Source organism: Protomyctophum parallelum (genome assembly GCF_964188405.1).
Source record: "Protomyctophum parallelum genome assembly, chromosome: 17".
NCBI classification, from domain to species: domain Eukaryota; kingdom Metazoa; phylum Chordata; class Actinopteri; order Myctophiformes; family Myctophidae; genus Protomyctophum; species Protomyctophum parallelum.
This window is the reverse complement of record NC_139719.1, coordinates 36,803,218-36,820,322: the sequence shown is the minus strand read 5'-3', so window position 1 is coordinate 36,820,322 and position 17,105 is coordinate 36,803,218. Positions and strand designations below refer to the sequence as shown.

General features: G+C 42.9%; 2 protein-coding genes across 3 annotated transcripts in view; one reads left to right on the top strand and one right to left on the bottom strand.

Moving 5' to 3' along the window:
• Positions 1-14,047: 14,047 nt before the first annotated feature.
• The window catches only part of LOC310874543 (uncharacterized protein), a 17,001-nt gene continuing 13,943 nt past the window's right edge, over positions 14,048-17,105 (bottom strand). Inside the window, exon 3 of the mRNA XM_083787401.1 lies at positions 14,048-14,173. Within this exon, the coding sequence (XP_083643527.1) occupies positions 14,084-14,173 (90 nt within the window). The 3' untranslated portion in view covers positions 14,048-14,083. The remainder of the gene's footprint in view (positions 14,174-17,105) is intronic.
• The window catches only part of cdc42ep1a (CDC42 effector protein (Rho GTPase binding) 1a), a 12,356-nt gene continuing 11,739 nt past the window's right edge, over positions 16,489-17,105 (top strand). For both annotated transcript variants that reach the window (XR_014570578.1, XM_083787400.1), the window contains exon 1: positions 16,489-16,636. The gene's annotated coding sequence lies outside the window, so the exon portion shown is untranslated. The remainder of the gene's footprint in view (positions 16,637-17,105) is intronic.

Sequence of the window (17,105 nt, the reverse complement as noted above, 5' to 3'; positions counted from 1 at the left end):
ACAACACTGCATCATGCAGGGTGTCAAGCTGATGAAATAACATTACTTTCAACAACATCCCCAAACACATAATATGCTCTCTACCTGTGCTCAAACAGTTTGTTGCATTATTAATCCGTTACAATTTACAAAGTAAAACAAACACGTCTGATCAAGTACGAGAATCCATAGAGTGAGACAGCAAAAGGAACACTCTACTGTAACACTCACGCTCTGAGAAAAGACGCCAGGACGGAAATGGGGGTCGTGGCCAGGAATACCATGTATAAACCTCCACTGTAACTGACTACACTCATTGTTTTCTACTGTACATTCCATGTGGGTTTGTCAGTGGTTCTCAAAATAGCAACAGACCAGTGACTAGTGACTATCCTAGTGTTTTCTGCATTCTTACTGAACTTACCATTCCCAATGACTAATCCAGTGGACAGGGAAGGATCTATAACCACTTGAATCCGAGGATTCCCAGCATGCCTATTCTGGGGGGAACAATTGCCACAAATAGCTGCTCTACAAGCTCACAACGTGTTGCAACATGACACGTTTTGAGTTTGTAGATCTGCTATTTTCTGGCAAAGACATTGGACGAAAGAAAGCGGTCAAAGTACAGTTGTAACTCAAGTCCAGTTCTCTAAGACTACAGGGTTTAAGTCTTCAATAATACATGATGGACACACTGGCTCTTGTGGGGTTGAGACATGTGAACATTTTTGGTTACAGGACAGTTTCTCTAACCACTGGGCCACCATGCCAAAAAGATGAGTCCTTTGGCATACATGTCATGATCACCCCTTCACTTGCACACAGTCAAACTGTAGCAGACATCTACAGTATACAGAGTGGAGTAGACATCTCCACCCTGCCCTGATCTCCAACTCTTATTAGAGCGCAAATACCCTGGCTTGCCTGGCCATAGGTCGTGCACGTGCGTCGTACGTGCGTGTGCATGTGGAAGGTACATGTGCTGTCCTCTCCAGCTCCTAATAGGGTTCTAATCACAGCATGTGGTGTGTGTGTGTGTGTGTGTGTGTGTTTGTGTGTGTGTGTGTGTGTGTGTGTGTGTGCGTGTGTGCACGCACGTCCACACTGTATGCAGCGTGCATGCATGACTCTGCCTGCATGGCCAAGGGTCTATGCTGGGGCTGCTCCATTACATAAATATTTGCTTGAAGAGAGAATGCCAAAAGGGGAGCAAATGAGTCTCTAAGTTAACTGTTACTGTCCCATTATAACAGAAAGTTAAAATACTATATGAATGCACAGACAGGTCCATACAATGGAAACTGAGTTTTACACACACACACACACACACACACACACACACACACAACCTCCATATCCAAAGGCAGAAAGTAAGGTTTAGGACAGGAAACAGACCTGATGAAAACAAGACTTTGGGGATTTTCTTTTGGTCCCGCAACATTTCACTGTGACTAATACAGTTTCTCCTATAAACACACATACACACACACGCACGCGCACACACACACACACACACACACACACACACACACACACACACACACACACACACACACACACACACACACACACAGACAGACAGACAGACTGACAAGACAGAGAGGCACGCACACAGACACACACACTGACACACATACGCACGCACACACACGCACACACAGGCACGCACACACGCATGCAGAGAAAGAGAGAGAGAGAGAGAGCGAGAGAGAGAGAGAGATGAACAGACAGACAAAAGGATCGCACCTCTGTGGACTCTAGACATTTGACCTGAGACTCGTGAAAAATACAGTAGCTGTTGTTATTCTAGGAGACAGGACTCCCAACTGTAGACTGTTCACAGCAGGCTGGACAGAGCCAATGCAAAATAACAGTAGACCATAGGAGAAAGAACAAAGCCGACATTAGCAAGAGTGAAAAGTTGAATTTAATTCAATTTGCTTGGCGTTTAATGGTGTAAATTGTCTGTCCCAAGCCAACATACGTCCTTTCCCCTTCCTCAACCTCTTTCAGGTTTCCTCTAACAGAGAGAAAATGTTACACAATGACAGACAGGAGAAGACACAGAGAGAGAAAGACCAAACAGTGAAAAGTTGCGGGCGATATGTGTTGTTTTATGATGCCAAATTTGTTTGGTTTTATCATGTAAAATTTACTATATATAAATGTAATTGTACTGCATTTAATTGAGATTGATAAAGTTTGTCTGAGAGTGGCAAACAGAGTGAAATATTTATCCTGTTGTACTAACCCCTTATCCGCAGACTTTTATTCAACATCCTCCAACTCCTCTTCCTTCACCTACACCTTCTCTCCTCAGCCAACCCGCCCCCTTCCTCCCATCCTATTGTCATCTGTGTAGACTGTAGAGGGTGGGTCAGTCCTCTACGGACGTCACAAATGAAACATCCGGACTTGCGAGGCTCACCGTTGCTCCGATCTGCACCAAACTTTGCACAAACGCTGTTCGGGGGTCTGCCATGTCATGTGTATAGTCACACCAGGGGCCACGTGTGGTCCCTACGTGTGACTATACCTATGCATGTAACAGTGCACTGATACCCCAATCCACACCAATTGTGGTATAAACACTGTTCAGGGGTCTGGCATGGGAATAGTAAAACAAAAACTCAATTGCACACATATGTATGTGTCACTGGGAGCACTACATCAGTGTTGCAGCAATGTTTAACACCATAACTCAGTGACCATTGCTCAAATAAAGTCTGGTATGAAAACAGCTCAACTTTGCTTTTGCTGAAAAGGTGATAGAAGTGAGTCATGAAGGGCGGTGGCACAGTTGGTAGTGCTGTCGCCTCACAGCTAGAAGGTCCTGGGTTCGATTCCCGCTCGGGGCGCTGTGGGTGCTGGCGGCGTGTTTCCTCCTCCGCGTCATCAGTGCCCATACCCGAAGGCGGGGTTGGCGAAAGGGCCTTTCTGTGTGGAGTTTGCATGTTCTCCCCGTGTCCCCTAGGGTAGATACCCTCACAAAAACATGCAGTAATCCTGGTCTCTAAACTGCCTCCCCCTGGCCAGCCGGGGCGCCTGATGGAGGGGAAAGGAACTGGTTGGAATAACGTGTTCCTTCCATGCGCTACGTCCAACCAGGGAAACTCCCCCCTGTCAGGTGTAAAGGAGCAACTTGGACACTCAAGCATGAAGGAAGCATGAGTTAAGTCCGTTGCTCTCCCCAGGTTGGCGGAGGGTGTGTAGAGCCCAGGATCACATTAGATGATTGACACAGGGGTGAAAAATGGGTTACAAAATCGTGGGATAAAAAATATATATAAAAAAAAGAAGTGAGTCATGACTCATGAGTAACTACATGGACGTCAGAGCGTTTTCAGTAATCGTCCACAGACTGGACACTTATAAAACCACCTGTTTACCAACAGCAATGACATGCTACAATGTTGCATGTCACACCCAAGCTGTTGCTCAGACGACGCTGATTTCGGGTCGTGGCCAACTCCGCCATTACTTCGACGGGTCAAACAACCCAGCTATCGCTAACGTGTTCATTGTTACATTTATTTTTTCATTATTTATCCTTGTCAGCAGAATTGTCAATTCAATTCAGTGCCTTGTCCAAATCGAGGCACCTGTCTAATTCCTGATTAGCGACATCCACTCGAGCGCTGCAAAGCGTCACAGTATAATTCTGTCAACAGCAGCATACCATGTGGGGACAGCAGTGTTTGTGCATTCCGTCCAGAAGAATCTCGGCTGAAGCTGCACTTTCTCCCGACAGCACATGGAGAAGGAACTCAGACGAAGACGAAGCCACAGACAAAGTGGTTCGGGGGCCACATCAGCACTTCTGCAACTCCCAGACTCCCGGGAAAACACAGGGCCGAGGACAGGCCAGCTAGCAAGGCAGCCACACTGCTGCATGTCGTCACACACCTACTTAAGTGTGTGTGTGTGTGTGTGTGTGTGTGTGTGTGTGTGTGTGTGTGTGTGTGTGTGTGTGTGTGTGTGTGTGTGTGTGTGCGTGCGTGCGTGCGTGTGTAGGGGTGCTGGGGGTCTGCACACAGGGCCAGTGGTTGTGTTTTTCAGTCAGATACACAGAAACATAGGACCTTACCACCAAAATGCAAACAGTCAGTCAGGGACGGCTTAACCCCCACGAGGGCCGGAAATGTATTTGGGGGCCCCATATATAGCGTGCATGCACGCAGAATCTTCAGGGTTTTTACATTTTTTAATGAAGGGCCTCAAACCCAGTACGGACTGCACGGTATACCACCGTGCAGTCCAGTTTCCCCCGAAGGGCCCCTGCAGGGCCCTGAAAGCCAAGGACCCCTGGGCCCTGAAAGCCAAGGGCCCCTGGGCCACGGCCCAGATGGCCCAGCTTCATCATGAAGGGAAAGAGGTTTTGGGTACACTTACAGGTCAGTCTTGAAACTCTCAGAATTAAATTACCACTTCGGGATTTTGTAGCTCCCCCGTTTCTATCACTTTCTTTAAGCGAGTGTTTTGATCATTCTGTCTGTTCTTTCACGGTGTCACCAATCCCCCCCCCCCCTCTCTCCCTCTCTCTCTCTCTTTCTGTTGTTGTTCTTCTGTTCAGATGTAATTACCCTTCATCATGCTTGGGAAGAAAAACAGTGATCTATATCTCTATATAGGACCAGTGGCCTAGTCTAAACACACACTGTGTGTGTGTGTGTGTGTGTGTGTGTGTGTGTGTGTGTGTGTGTGTGTGTGTGTGTGTGTGTGTGTGTGCGTGCATGCGTGCGTGCGTGTGCATGCATCAGAGGGAGAGAGCGAGGGAAAGATGTGAATGTACTGTAAGTGTATGCAAGTATAATTGAGACAGTACCACAGCTGATATTTGCACCCAATAAGAACTCTCTCTCTCTCTCTCTCTCTCTCTAATACAAATTACAATATGGTAGCTAACATGCTAAGACAAGTACACGAAGAGATAAAAAGACAAATCTGGGGCACTTTATAAACCTAGAAAAAACCTAAAAGACTGATTTCTCTTTCATCTTTTATACTATAAAGGCATGTTTTATTACATTTGAAGACTACCATGCTGGATTGTGAGGATCAGATTGAGCTGACACCAAGCCTAATTCTTTAGATATGGCATAATCAATACGACACAAATAAATAACACAAACTATAACTGCATGTGCCTTTAATTGTCATCTTGCCTACAACACAATCCCTTGATGCGAATCCAATCATGCGCAAGCACAGAAAATTAAATGCAGAAAGAAAACAAAAGTCTAGCATGACAAAAACCAGAAGCTGCAGACCTTTGCCACATGAAGTCTGAGATCCACATGGGAGCCATGCTGTCATTAGACGCTGTCTTGTTTTAATAATAACACACATATGAAGAGCCTTCAACTCATACAAAATGCTACCACTAGAATTCTTCCTACCCACCCTATACGTTCCTCCCTTCACTGGCTAGAGCATAATTCATACTAGAGCAGTACTATTATCCTATAACATCTTATAGGGTTAGCAATTAGCACCATCACATGTACAGTAGTACTGTAGTAGATCATAGCCCATCTGAGATAAGTTACAACTAGATAGCTTCCTAAATCCTAGCTCAATACTATTTTTACCAACCCTAATTCTGTACCTGACAATGTTATAAATCTATGTGGCCCACTGACCCATAGGTCAGGAGCTAGGCTGTAGCGTGAGGCGGCGCTGTGGCTTCATGTAAAAGTACACCCGCAGGACCCAATCCAACCCTTGAAGCTGAGTACCAAGCAAGGAGGCATTGGGGTACCATTTGTATAGTCTTTGGTATGACTCAGCCAGGTTAGGATAGCCACATAAACGATAAACTGCTTCTGATGGGACGATAGTAGCTATAGGTCTTTCTTGCTCCTACTGTGAGCACCTTCCTGAACTTCATCACTGTGTGTTGAGTCGACTCGTCTGTCTGTCTGTCTGTCTGTCTGTCTGTCTGTCTGTCTGTCTGTCTGTCTGTCTGTCTGTCTGTCTGTCTGTCTGTCTGTCTGTCTGTCTGTGTGAGTGAGATGTCTGAGTGGGTGTCATATGATGTCTATGCTGTTTTATATTGAATGTAGGCCATGCTGGCTGCAGTGTGTTCATACGGGGACCGCATGTAATTCCGACGTACGTACGTACGTACGTACGTACGTACGTACGAGTATTAGTCCGACATGCACTGCTCCCATGCTTGCGGTTATGGTTAGGTTAGGGTTTGAGGTGGGTTGTCGTTTGTCGTACCTATGACTAGTCTGAACTAGTCCCTTTCCTCTCTCTCTCTCTATCTCTCTCTCTCTATCTCTGAATGAATACATCAGTATAAGGATGCTGACTGAGGTTGGAACTGCCAGGCAAGATCGAGGCCTAGAGGAAGACCAAGAGGGGATCTATGGATGTAGTGAAAAAGGACATGAAGTTAGTCGCTGTGAAAGAAGAGGATCGAGGCAGGACCCTGAAGGGAACAGCCGAAAAGGAAAATAAGAAGAAGACCATACTGTCCATACATTGTTTGTATTGATGTTACTTTACCAACATTTAATAGTTTTGTTCTTTTTGCATGTGTTTTCTTTCCCGTGACTGAATGAACTAATAACAAATGGAAGAACTGAGTGATTAAGAGCTTTGAAACCATGAATAATTTTGAAGGAAATAAACAGTACGACTCAGTTTGTGGTTGGTACTGTAGGACATAACATACAAGGATTAGTGTGTGAACCGAATCAGCCAGGAAAGTGTTTGAAATGAGTGATTGAAGTGCCCTGTGTTCTTTAACTCCTACATTTTCAGCCCACGGCTTTTGGAATTGCCTAAACTCTAATCCTATGGGTGCTACTCTCCCTCTGCCAACCTGGGGAGAGCCCCAAACTGAGCTCATGCTTCTTTCAATGCATGAGGACGAGTGAGCCGGCCGCTTCTTCTCACCTGACAGGGGGGAGTTTCCCTGATAGGACGTAGTGCGAAGAAGGAACACATTATCCCCTAAGGTTACAAAAATCGGAAGATAAAAAAAAAGAAGAAAAAAAGAAAGGCCCTTTTGCCAACCCCCCCTAGGGTATGGGTTCTGACTCAAAGCATCTCCAGCGGGAATCAAACCCGGGAACATTCTTTTTCTTCTTTTTTTGTTTTGTTTATTAGGATTTTTTCAATTTTCAAGGCATTTCAATAATATAAATAAAACAGAATTAAAAGATTAAAAAATATGAACCCGGAACCTTTCAGCTGTGAGGCGACAGCGCTACCGCCTGCGTCACCATGCCCCCAGTGCCCTGTGTGTCATTAGAGCTCAGAACCCATACTCAACCAACGGGTACAACAGGACACAAACAGACTTCATAATGAAACAAAGTCCTATCTCCAGTCCTGACACACTACACACACACGCACACACGCACACGCACACACGCGCACACGCACACACACACTTCCAAGTTCATTAGGAAGCCACGTCCTCAGACAAAAGTCAAATTCAAGTCATTAATCAGGAGTAGCTTTTCCAAACAAGTCTGATAAGCTAAAGCCAAAATGGGGGTGTGCCATCACGGTGTCGTTCAAGTGTGTGTGTGTGTGTGTGTGTGTGTGTGTGTGTGTGTGTGTGTGTGTGCATGTGTGCGCGCGTGTGTGCGTGCATGCGTGTGTGAGCACGTGTGATGTGTTTGCGTCTCAAGGGGACATAACCCCAGCCAGGCAGAGGCCTGAGAACTGGTGCTTGGTTCCATTGTGCATGTTGATCTAAGGAGAGTGATGACAACTCTAGACAGAGACATAATATATCATTATTTAATGAAATGTGAAGAGACAACAAGACTTGACACTGTGAACTAACACACAGTACAGGCTTCTAAAGCCCAACTCATTTGTAGTCGTACGATGATGGTGTCACTCACTGAAAAAAACAGACTTCTTTTCAGTTAGCGACACCGTTGTATAACGAAATATGAGTTCAGCTTTATGAATGAAATAGCTAAATAAACTCATACATAAATTCACCATTTGTTTATCATTAATGCGTTAATTTTAGGTTTATGAATTTGCTCCCTATTGTGAAAAGGAAAGTACATCTGAAGAACTTCACAAAAAAACGTAAAAAGTGTTATTTTGTTAAGATAACGATTTGCCACTAAAATGTAATGTACTGGAATTTGGGAGGGAGGGGGAATTTCCTTGGGGGCTTGGAGGCAATAATAATAATCTTTATTGTCCCGAAGGATATTCATCTTCACAGGTCTGTTCAACACCAACAACAAAAGCAGCACATAGTACAGAAAAACATTACACTAAGACAAAAATACAAAAACATGAGTTCCCCACTGTGTACAGAACCCCTCCTATCGGCGGGGCAGTTTGTTTAATGCCGCGATGGCTGATGGGACAAAACTCCTACTGAAACGAACCTTTTTCCTGGGTAAGGTTCTGTATCTTTGTCCTGATGGCATGAGGTTGAAGAAGCGATACAGGGGATGATCAGTGTCACGTGATATTGAGAGTGCTAGCCGTGTGATGGCATTATTATTATTAATGGTAGGGGAACACAATAAGACTCCATTAGACAGCGTAACATACAGTATGACCTCCTACTACTACTACTATCGGTTGAATTCTTCAACTTCCTGTGCTAGATTAAGCCTCATTCAATTTAATATCTTTCAGAGACTTCATTACTACAAGTCTAAACTTGCTGCGATACTATATCCGGGCAGTGATGATAAATGTGATCGATGTGCCCTTTCACCAGCTAATCACACTCACATTGGTCTTGCCCCAAATTGGTACATTTTTGGACTACAACAGTTCGGTTCGTCCAGAGCCTTTGCTCCAGATAGCCATTTTGGAGTTCCAAATGTTCAGTATACAGTGTTTGCCACACTGATAGCAAAACGCATCATTTTGTTAAATCTCCAGCCCCTCCTTCTGTACATAGCTTGTATGTGGCCTTGAAGACCCTAACAGGAGCCCTAGTACAAGGTTTCTATGACTATGCATGCACCTCTTATTGGTATCACAGCACCTCAAAGGCCCTTAAGAGGCTCCAGACTTCCCAAAACAAACTGGTCAGGTTACTACTTGGCCTCACTCCTCAAACCCACCTCACCCCTGCCCATTTTGACAGACTGGAATGGCTTAGGGGCAAGTAGGCATCTTGCAATGGGTCTGGTCCACAAGATTCAATACAGCACCAAGATACCCATGTACCTGTCTAAATACTTCCTTGATGTCAACAAAGTCCACACCCATAACACCAGAGGTAGCTCAACAAACATATGTGCAACCCAGATTCGGCACAAACAAGGGACTAAATTATTTTCGCTCCTATGCCACCAAAATGTGGAACTCCCTACCAACATCATCAACCGTCATTAAGACATGTGAATCCCTTGACTCCTTCAAAACCGCTCTCAAAGGGCACCTACGGACGGCTACAATTTGAAACTGGCCCCCGTAAAACCTGAATCCTCCACCCACCCCTTTTCCCCCTCACTATGTTTGTTTTTTTCTCTATGATGATTTCCTGTTTTTGGCTATATACTGTAGAGTATATTTGTACGTCTCTAAATGTTATGATGAATTGAACATGGTGGGCCCTATTGTAAAGTGTAATACTTTATGGTGTCGTCCACAGTTAACAGTTTTGTATTGAGTTGTGCTTGAAATGTACTGTAATTCTCCAATCTGTTAATAAATTCATCAATCAATCAATCAATCAAAAGCCAAAATAGCCTGTTATGTGTTTTCTATACAGTCAGAGGTTCAACAGTTGGCAGCCATTTATTACATCTTTTTAATTTTTTGCTTCAGATTGACAGATATTATGAATGTACTGTGTATAAATATGTACCATAATTTGTTGTCTTTTTTTAATGTTTAACTGATTTGAATTTATTTTAACTGCAACAATAACAATGTGTGTCTGTCTAAAAATCGTGTGAAGTGAGGGGCGATACATCATCATACATCAGCAAATCAAATAATCACATTCCGTGCTGCAAACACACAAACACACAAAACTGTGCATGTGCATAGGAGGGGCTAGCGCCCCTCAAAAACCTCTATGTTAAGAGTATTTCCAGAGCGTACAGTGAAATTACTTGACAAACTAAAGACTTGATGAATATTAAATTATAGGCTACTCAAGCAGGAGCATGAAGTCACAATGTTGAGCTGTGTAGTGTGTACCCTGGGTGTCATCCCAGGATGACACCCCCACACACTCCTCATCTGACCTGAGAGAGAGTGAGAAATTCAAAGGTTGTGAGAGCCTTTCAAGAGAGCATGTTGAGAAGAAGAACAAGAAAACAGAGAGTGAGATAGCATTGCAAAAAGGGCTAAATCTGTAATCCGCGCCTCCCTTCAGGGACCTGAGTCAGAACTCAGAATAGTGTCTTTTTTTCTTTTTTTGTAACAAATAGCTGGCATGCCTCAATATGGAGATTGTTTATTTTGGGAAGGAGTGGAGAGAAAGTAGGGATGCAACAAAGTCCTGGGAGAAAGAAGAGGCAAACACAGAGTGGAGGAAGGATTTGAGATCATGCTGAACTAACAGTGGAGCCTCAGACAGAACAATTAAAGTAAAGCTGGGCGTTATTAAAAAATGTAATTATAGCGACCACACACTGTACAATATTAGCCTTCCCAGAAGAAATGCATGTCTGGCAAGGGTCAAGGTGAGCCATCTAAGACCATCCATGCTTTTGTAGGCTACAGTATATGACGGAGTTCTGGCTGTGTCAGAAATGTTAGGCCATACCTTTCACTTAAACCCATATTCCCTTGTACAATCTGATACCTCACACTAAACCTGACATTGGGCGACCTCTGGTTGGAGGCCCTCAGTAAGTAGACAGTTGGATATAGAGCAATTTACTATTTAAACTGAAAGATGGATACAACGTATGTAACCTAGATACCATACCCTGATGGAAAATGCTGTTTATTTAATTTATTTATTTTTATTATTTATTTATTTTTATTCTTACTATGTTCATTAGTACTTTCAAAACTAGTTTACTAATTACTTTTACTGTCTTGTACTGTCTGTCTTTGTTTTATTTGTCTTGTTCTGTCCTTGATTGGGGGGGGAGGGGGGGATATTTACATGTCGGATACAACAAAATGTACACATGTTTTTTCATTTATTCATCAATAAAAATAAAAATAAAGTGTTTAAAAGAAATGTTAGGCCATGTTCATTATGTGTGGTGGTGTGTGGCTACAACGTGAGACCATTCTATAACTGCTAGATAAAGGGAATGATTGTGATAACAGAAGCTGCTACCCTTACCGGAAAATTACTGTAACAATTTCGATTTTACAGATGTCATTGCCCCGGCATATGTAGAATCAACTTAACTTACTCATGACTAATAATAATAATAATACCAGAATAATTACAATTACAATTTTCTCATTGCACTTGAGTGAAAATCGTGCAGTCTGCAAAAAAAACCTTAATGTGTGACACAAATGTACGTACAAATGCACAATGCACGTGATCATCCCAATAATCCGACACTCATAAATCCGACTACCCAATATTCCGACCATAGAGCTCCATACCAACCCTATCCCCAAACCCTAACCCTATAACCGCACACGGAAGGCACAGATGAGTTGTAATTCGTGCCCCCATAAAGACCACACTGACTTATGTAGGTCTACTCTAGAAGAACCTAACTTAGTTTCCGATGGGCAGTGGATCCAACAACTACTGTAGCTACTATTACTTATTCACCAGCTACTGTAAATCACCACAGTGTTGAAAGTGTCAGTAGTAACTGGTCAGCACATAATTCTTATATAGCAGTATCTAGTAAAGAGATGGTTGTGTGTACTCAAAACACAACACTCAGATGCAGTAATCCTCACATGTCTTCGTGTACACAAAGATTACAGATGTGTAATTATCAGAGGCCGAGCTTCTAAAGCATCGGTATCAAGAGGATTCTATTCCTTTGTCACAAAACATATACAGAAACAAGAGAGCACCTTATTTTATGAAGGTCCTAATGCTAACCATAGATATGTGCACCAAACAGGGGTACAAATAACATTACTTACATATTGTATGACAAAAGCAACATTGTTTCCCTTTTGAGTGACTGATGGCAGCCACCTGGGAAGTGCATAGCTGACATTTTATTTGTAGTCCAAGTTAGATGAACTTCGACCTAAGTCACTGCCGACCTTTAAAGGACGACACATACATCTTTGAAGTGGAGTGTACTGGTTTGTTTTTAAATATACCCTGCATTGCTACAGTACAACCATAGGAGTGGCAGAATGGGGAGAAGCTGCCTTGTCATGTGTAGCATCATAACGAAGATATCAAAGGCTCTGGTTTCACAATACCATGAGTTATAGATTCCTTGTTTTATTTGTTTAATTAGCCTGAATGTTGGTGTCCAGTAGGAAATGTTATATCGCATAATTCCAAGTGTCTCCCCTGTTCAGAATCAGAAAGAAACTGTGATTAGTGTGTTTAAGAGTTCACTTTAACCTACTTGTCTCGAGGGGAGGAAGGGTGTTGTCTTTATAGGAGGAGGTGGTTTCCCAGCTCTGTGCTAGTGTCTGGGTGTGTGTATGAATGTGTGACTGTGAATACCAGTCAGCATACATGGGGGCTTGAGAGTATGTATGTATGTATGTGTGTGTGTGTGTGTGTGTGTGTGTGTGTGTGTGTGTGTGTGTGTGTGTGTGTGTGTGTGTGTGTGTGTGTGTGCTCTGACTGTATTGTTGAATAATCTCACATTCACTGTTAGACCCATCTGTCTTTTTATGTTATGTATGTCACTTTTAGCTTTATGATGTTCTGGCAATCTGAACATTATAGAGTCAAGATGCCATTGCACAGGCCTGGTATTTATTGTTTTCAGTACGGCCTGGTCCTATGACACAAACTCCCCCTTTATCTTTATGTACTATTATATGTTCTCATTCTGTGGTTGCCAGAAAACAATTTGACCAGTGTTTAATGTACATCTTCCATGAGCTCATGTAATAAACTATTTTACAATACAAAATGTAATGATCTCCGATTATTTTTGCGGTTGATCCAGTATTCCTTGATACTATGAACTAAGTGAGGGAAGGCCCAGTATGTGGACTAATATGAGAACCGCTGCTGCTTTTACTAAGACATTCACCTAGAGCTGCTAGCATGCATCGATACTGTTATCAGCCATAGCTTGCGTTGGCAGACGGCGAGGGCTGCGAGGCCACCTGGGAGAATTTAATGGCCGCAAAGCCCGTTGCAAACTCTTTGAGGGCAGTCTGAGGATGCCTCTTTTCCTGTTGATAAGGCTCTGTATCCTGTAGGGTCAGTATGGGAACCCGCTCTCACTGAACAGTGCACTGACTTGATGGCTGATAGCCTCTGCACGGAATGGGATCTAATGGTTACCCAAACTCTACTTGTATGTCTAGGTTTTGCAGCTGCTTTTTTGTAAGTTAAGTCGGGCCTGTGAGTTTATATGACACAAGTCAAATCCTTTTAGGTTTACATAAAACATCTGCAAGAGTTTCATAGATTAGATCAACATGGTGGAAAACCCAAACTTCTTTGATCTAGATTCTAGATAGTGTTCTTAAGATGCATTGTCACTAGTCACATTAGTCTCTGAAGGTTTGGCAAAACCTTGGCAAAAGGTTTGTCCTGTTTCCTGTGTCCTGTGTCCTGTTGAACACCCAAAACAGCTGTTAAGAGTATAGTGCCTTGCAAAGGGCACAACAACAAAGAGCTTCTTGGAACCAAAGAAAAGAAAATGCTCATTCACTTTTGCAGACATGAAAGCACTGCACCAATAGAAAAGTCTGGACAGCATTGGATGGACTTTCTTCTTTTCAGGAGACGTCTAGAAGGTTCAAGCCAAAGAAATGTGTCATGAAGAAAGTGTTGTCTCGTGGGTTAGCTGTTGCTCCGCCTCCGCCTGCTGTGCTCTATGAGTTTGGCAGGATGACAAAAACCTCCAAATCTGACCTAGGCAAGAAGATAAAGCCAGTTTTGAATGTGAGCCACCTGGTGTAACAGGAACATCTGCATAATGGTATGGAGTCTAAAATGAATCAGGATTTCACATTTTTAATTACCTTATGGCATGTGTTCATAAATTAATCTTCTCTGCTATCGGGAGAGGGGGAAAATCTCTTGTGCTGCAATATGGTCTTTGTTGCTATGGTCTTTGACCGATATGACCACTAAAACTCCATCAAGCTACAAGAGAGACAAAGACGTGGAGCAGCATGTGATGTCAAGGCCCAAAGAGGTATCTAATTCCAGGAGGTAGAGTACTTGACAAGCAGTACGTACAGCAATAAGGTTGTACTTTCAGCTTTTGTTTTTGCAATTACACAACCAGTTCAGATGCAGAACTTCAAAAGAAACCAAAACAAAAGAAAGGGACAGCGCATGGAGAGCCCAGACAGTTTGATAAGTGATCAAGAAGATGCCGACATACATGCCAACACCCACCTTGCCAAGACACACATGCATCATCAAGTGTGATGACTCTGATATCCTTGTATTGCTCTTGTATAGTTTCAGCAGCCATTCATTAATGCGGCTGCCATACTGTACAGGAAAAGAGACACTTGTGCCAATTAATACAATCTGCAAAAAAATAATTTTTGTTGGTTTTCAAAATAGGAAAAAACCACTGCTTTCACAAATTTCAGAAGCAGTTGGCGGAACTGAAAGGGCTAAGTCACTTTGGTTTGACAAAAAATCTTGAGGAGTAATTGCCTGTAGCCAGATGTTACAAAGTCTTTTTGTTTGGCCACAGAAATAACAAGAAACGGGTTCAGCGTTCCACTGTGGATGAGCTGAGGTATGGAAACTACCTCAGACATGCTTGCCTCTAAACTGCCCCCGAAGATTAATTTAGGCAACAGCCATCACGGGTACGTTATGTAGCCTAGTATAGACTGTGCAAATATCCACACAAACTATATTCATTGTTGATAAATTGTACACAGACAGCCTATTATTGCGACCACAGGTCGCAGATTACTATGAAAACTTGCAAAACCCGTCAGGTCACGCCTCCATATATGGTGAGATTACGACAATGACCTCATCAAACCCTGGATAGCCATACATGGAGAAGACAGGATCATCACCGTAGATCTGCAATTCTGCATATATGGAGCCGGCCAGCAACGCTACTCAAACCTCAAACCCTTAGATCTCCATATATGGAGCTAACATGTTCTGACATTCCATTCCCTCCCCACCCGTCCTTCCTCTTCGATTTCTCCCTTTTAACTGATACCTAGGTGTCCATTCAAACTCTAGATGGGCCCACCCCAAAATGCAGCCGCACCCGGCAGCCGGCGAAAACTAGAGTTCTCAATAGGCCCGAAGATTAAGGCCCGGCCCGACCTAGGCCCTCACCCCTCATCAAACCCTATACACTCAAGACACTGCCCCCACTGCCACCCTTAGACTCCATATATGGAGCTGGCCTGTTCTAACATTCAATGTTGATCTGACCTCATCAAACCCTGTACACTGAAGACACGCTCCATATATGGCCAGTACAGAATTCTTTCCATTATGTTGATGTGACCCCCCATGCCAGAGCGCCAGTGCTCGCCCAGCAGTCTGCCGTCACCCAGGCGGATGCGTGCACGCGAACTCGCCCTTTAGGGCAACTTACTCGTTCATTCATATGCACTGTGCATTTGTACATGTATATTTGTTCACTCATTCAGAGATCCAGTGCAGATATTTCTGATATTGCAACTCAGTATTTTATTTAAACTTTTTTTTAGGCTTGGTTTTTGCTTCTTGACTTATACTCTTTTTTCATTCTCACTGCTGTTGCTATAAGGCTCCAATGTATTTGTCTGTTTGAAGTGCTGGCTGCACTATTGGTGACATGAGAGTATGAAGTGAGTATAAGTGACATTACATTTAGGTGATGTTTCCATTACTTTATAATTGACATAAATGCAAAGACCTTTGGATTTTTAATGTACATTCAATTTCCAACTGTAATTCATGTGTGGATTGATTGATTGATTGATTAATTGATTAGGCAGAGGCACCAGGCTATTCAATTAGGCAACACATAGCCCAAATTGCACCAATGATTGCAACATTATGCAAACTACTTGCAACCATTATCCACAATTGCAAGGAGTTGCATTGGTGTGCAGGGTTGACCTTAAAACTGTTTTGCTGCAAGGACTAGTTTGTAGTTGCAACTGGTGTGTAGCCAAGGATGACATTTGCTCTGAAGTAGCCACTTGTAAATAAAATAAAAAAATAGGCTTGGTTAACAAAAAACATTATTAAAAACATATTATACTTAATTTTTACTCACAGTTGTCTTTGTGTCTGTCTGTAAGTTACGCAAAGTAATAAGCATCCATAGTCCAGTCCACTGTCCACACTGTCCAGGTATGTGGAGACTGAGCGCCCCCCCCCCTCCCCCCTGCCAAGCGTTGGTGTGTAGCCCCGCCCCTTTCCCCATCCTCCGTATGGAGGAGTTCAGAGACCAGTGCAGACCAGTGAGACCAGACCACTGGTCAGAGCGCATTGAGCGGGACAGCCCGGCGCTGAACGGGGACACTCACTCAGCCACTAAGGAACAATAGACTTTGTTTTTCGACATAGCTAGATTTCCTTGTCGGATTTGTGATTGGACTGCAGACTTAAGTCAAGCGGGAAATGGTAGGCTATGTTTATTTAATTTCTTAAATAATTTGTTTTTATATCTATAGATTTTATATTTTGCTTTTTTGTTGTTGTTGCCTATTTCATATTCCTTATTGTTTTGTAATTCCCTAAGGGTTTATTCCAAAAGTTTTCCTGTTGAAATAAGCTAATAAATTAAAGCAAATATCTGACTCATGATAACTAATAATAATAATAATAATAACAATAATAATAATAATAATAATAACTTTTTGAGATTAAGGCATATGCTGCATTGGAAAAGGCTAATAGGTGCATGACACGACTTGCATAAAGCTACCGGTATGTTTGTGCTTCTGATGTGTGCTTCTGTGTGTGTGTGCTTCTGATGAGCATTTTTGTGGAACAAGTGTTGTGACGGTCTTTCCTACTCTCTGGCTTGAAATTCAATCTGCTAAGCAATATATCATTATATAGGCTATACTATTTTCCCCACAAAAATACC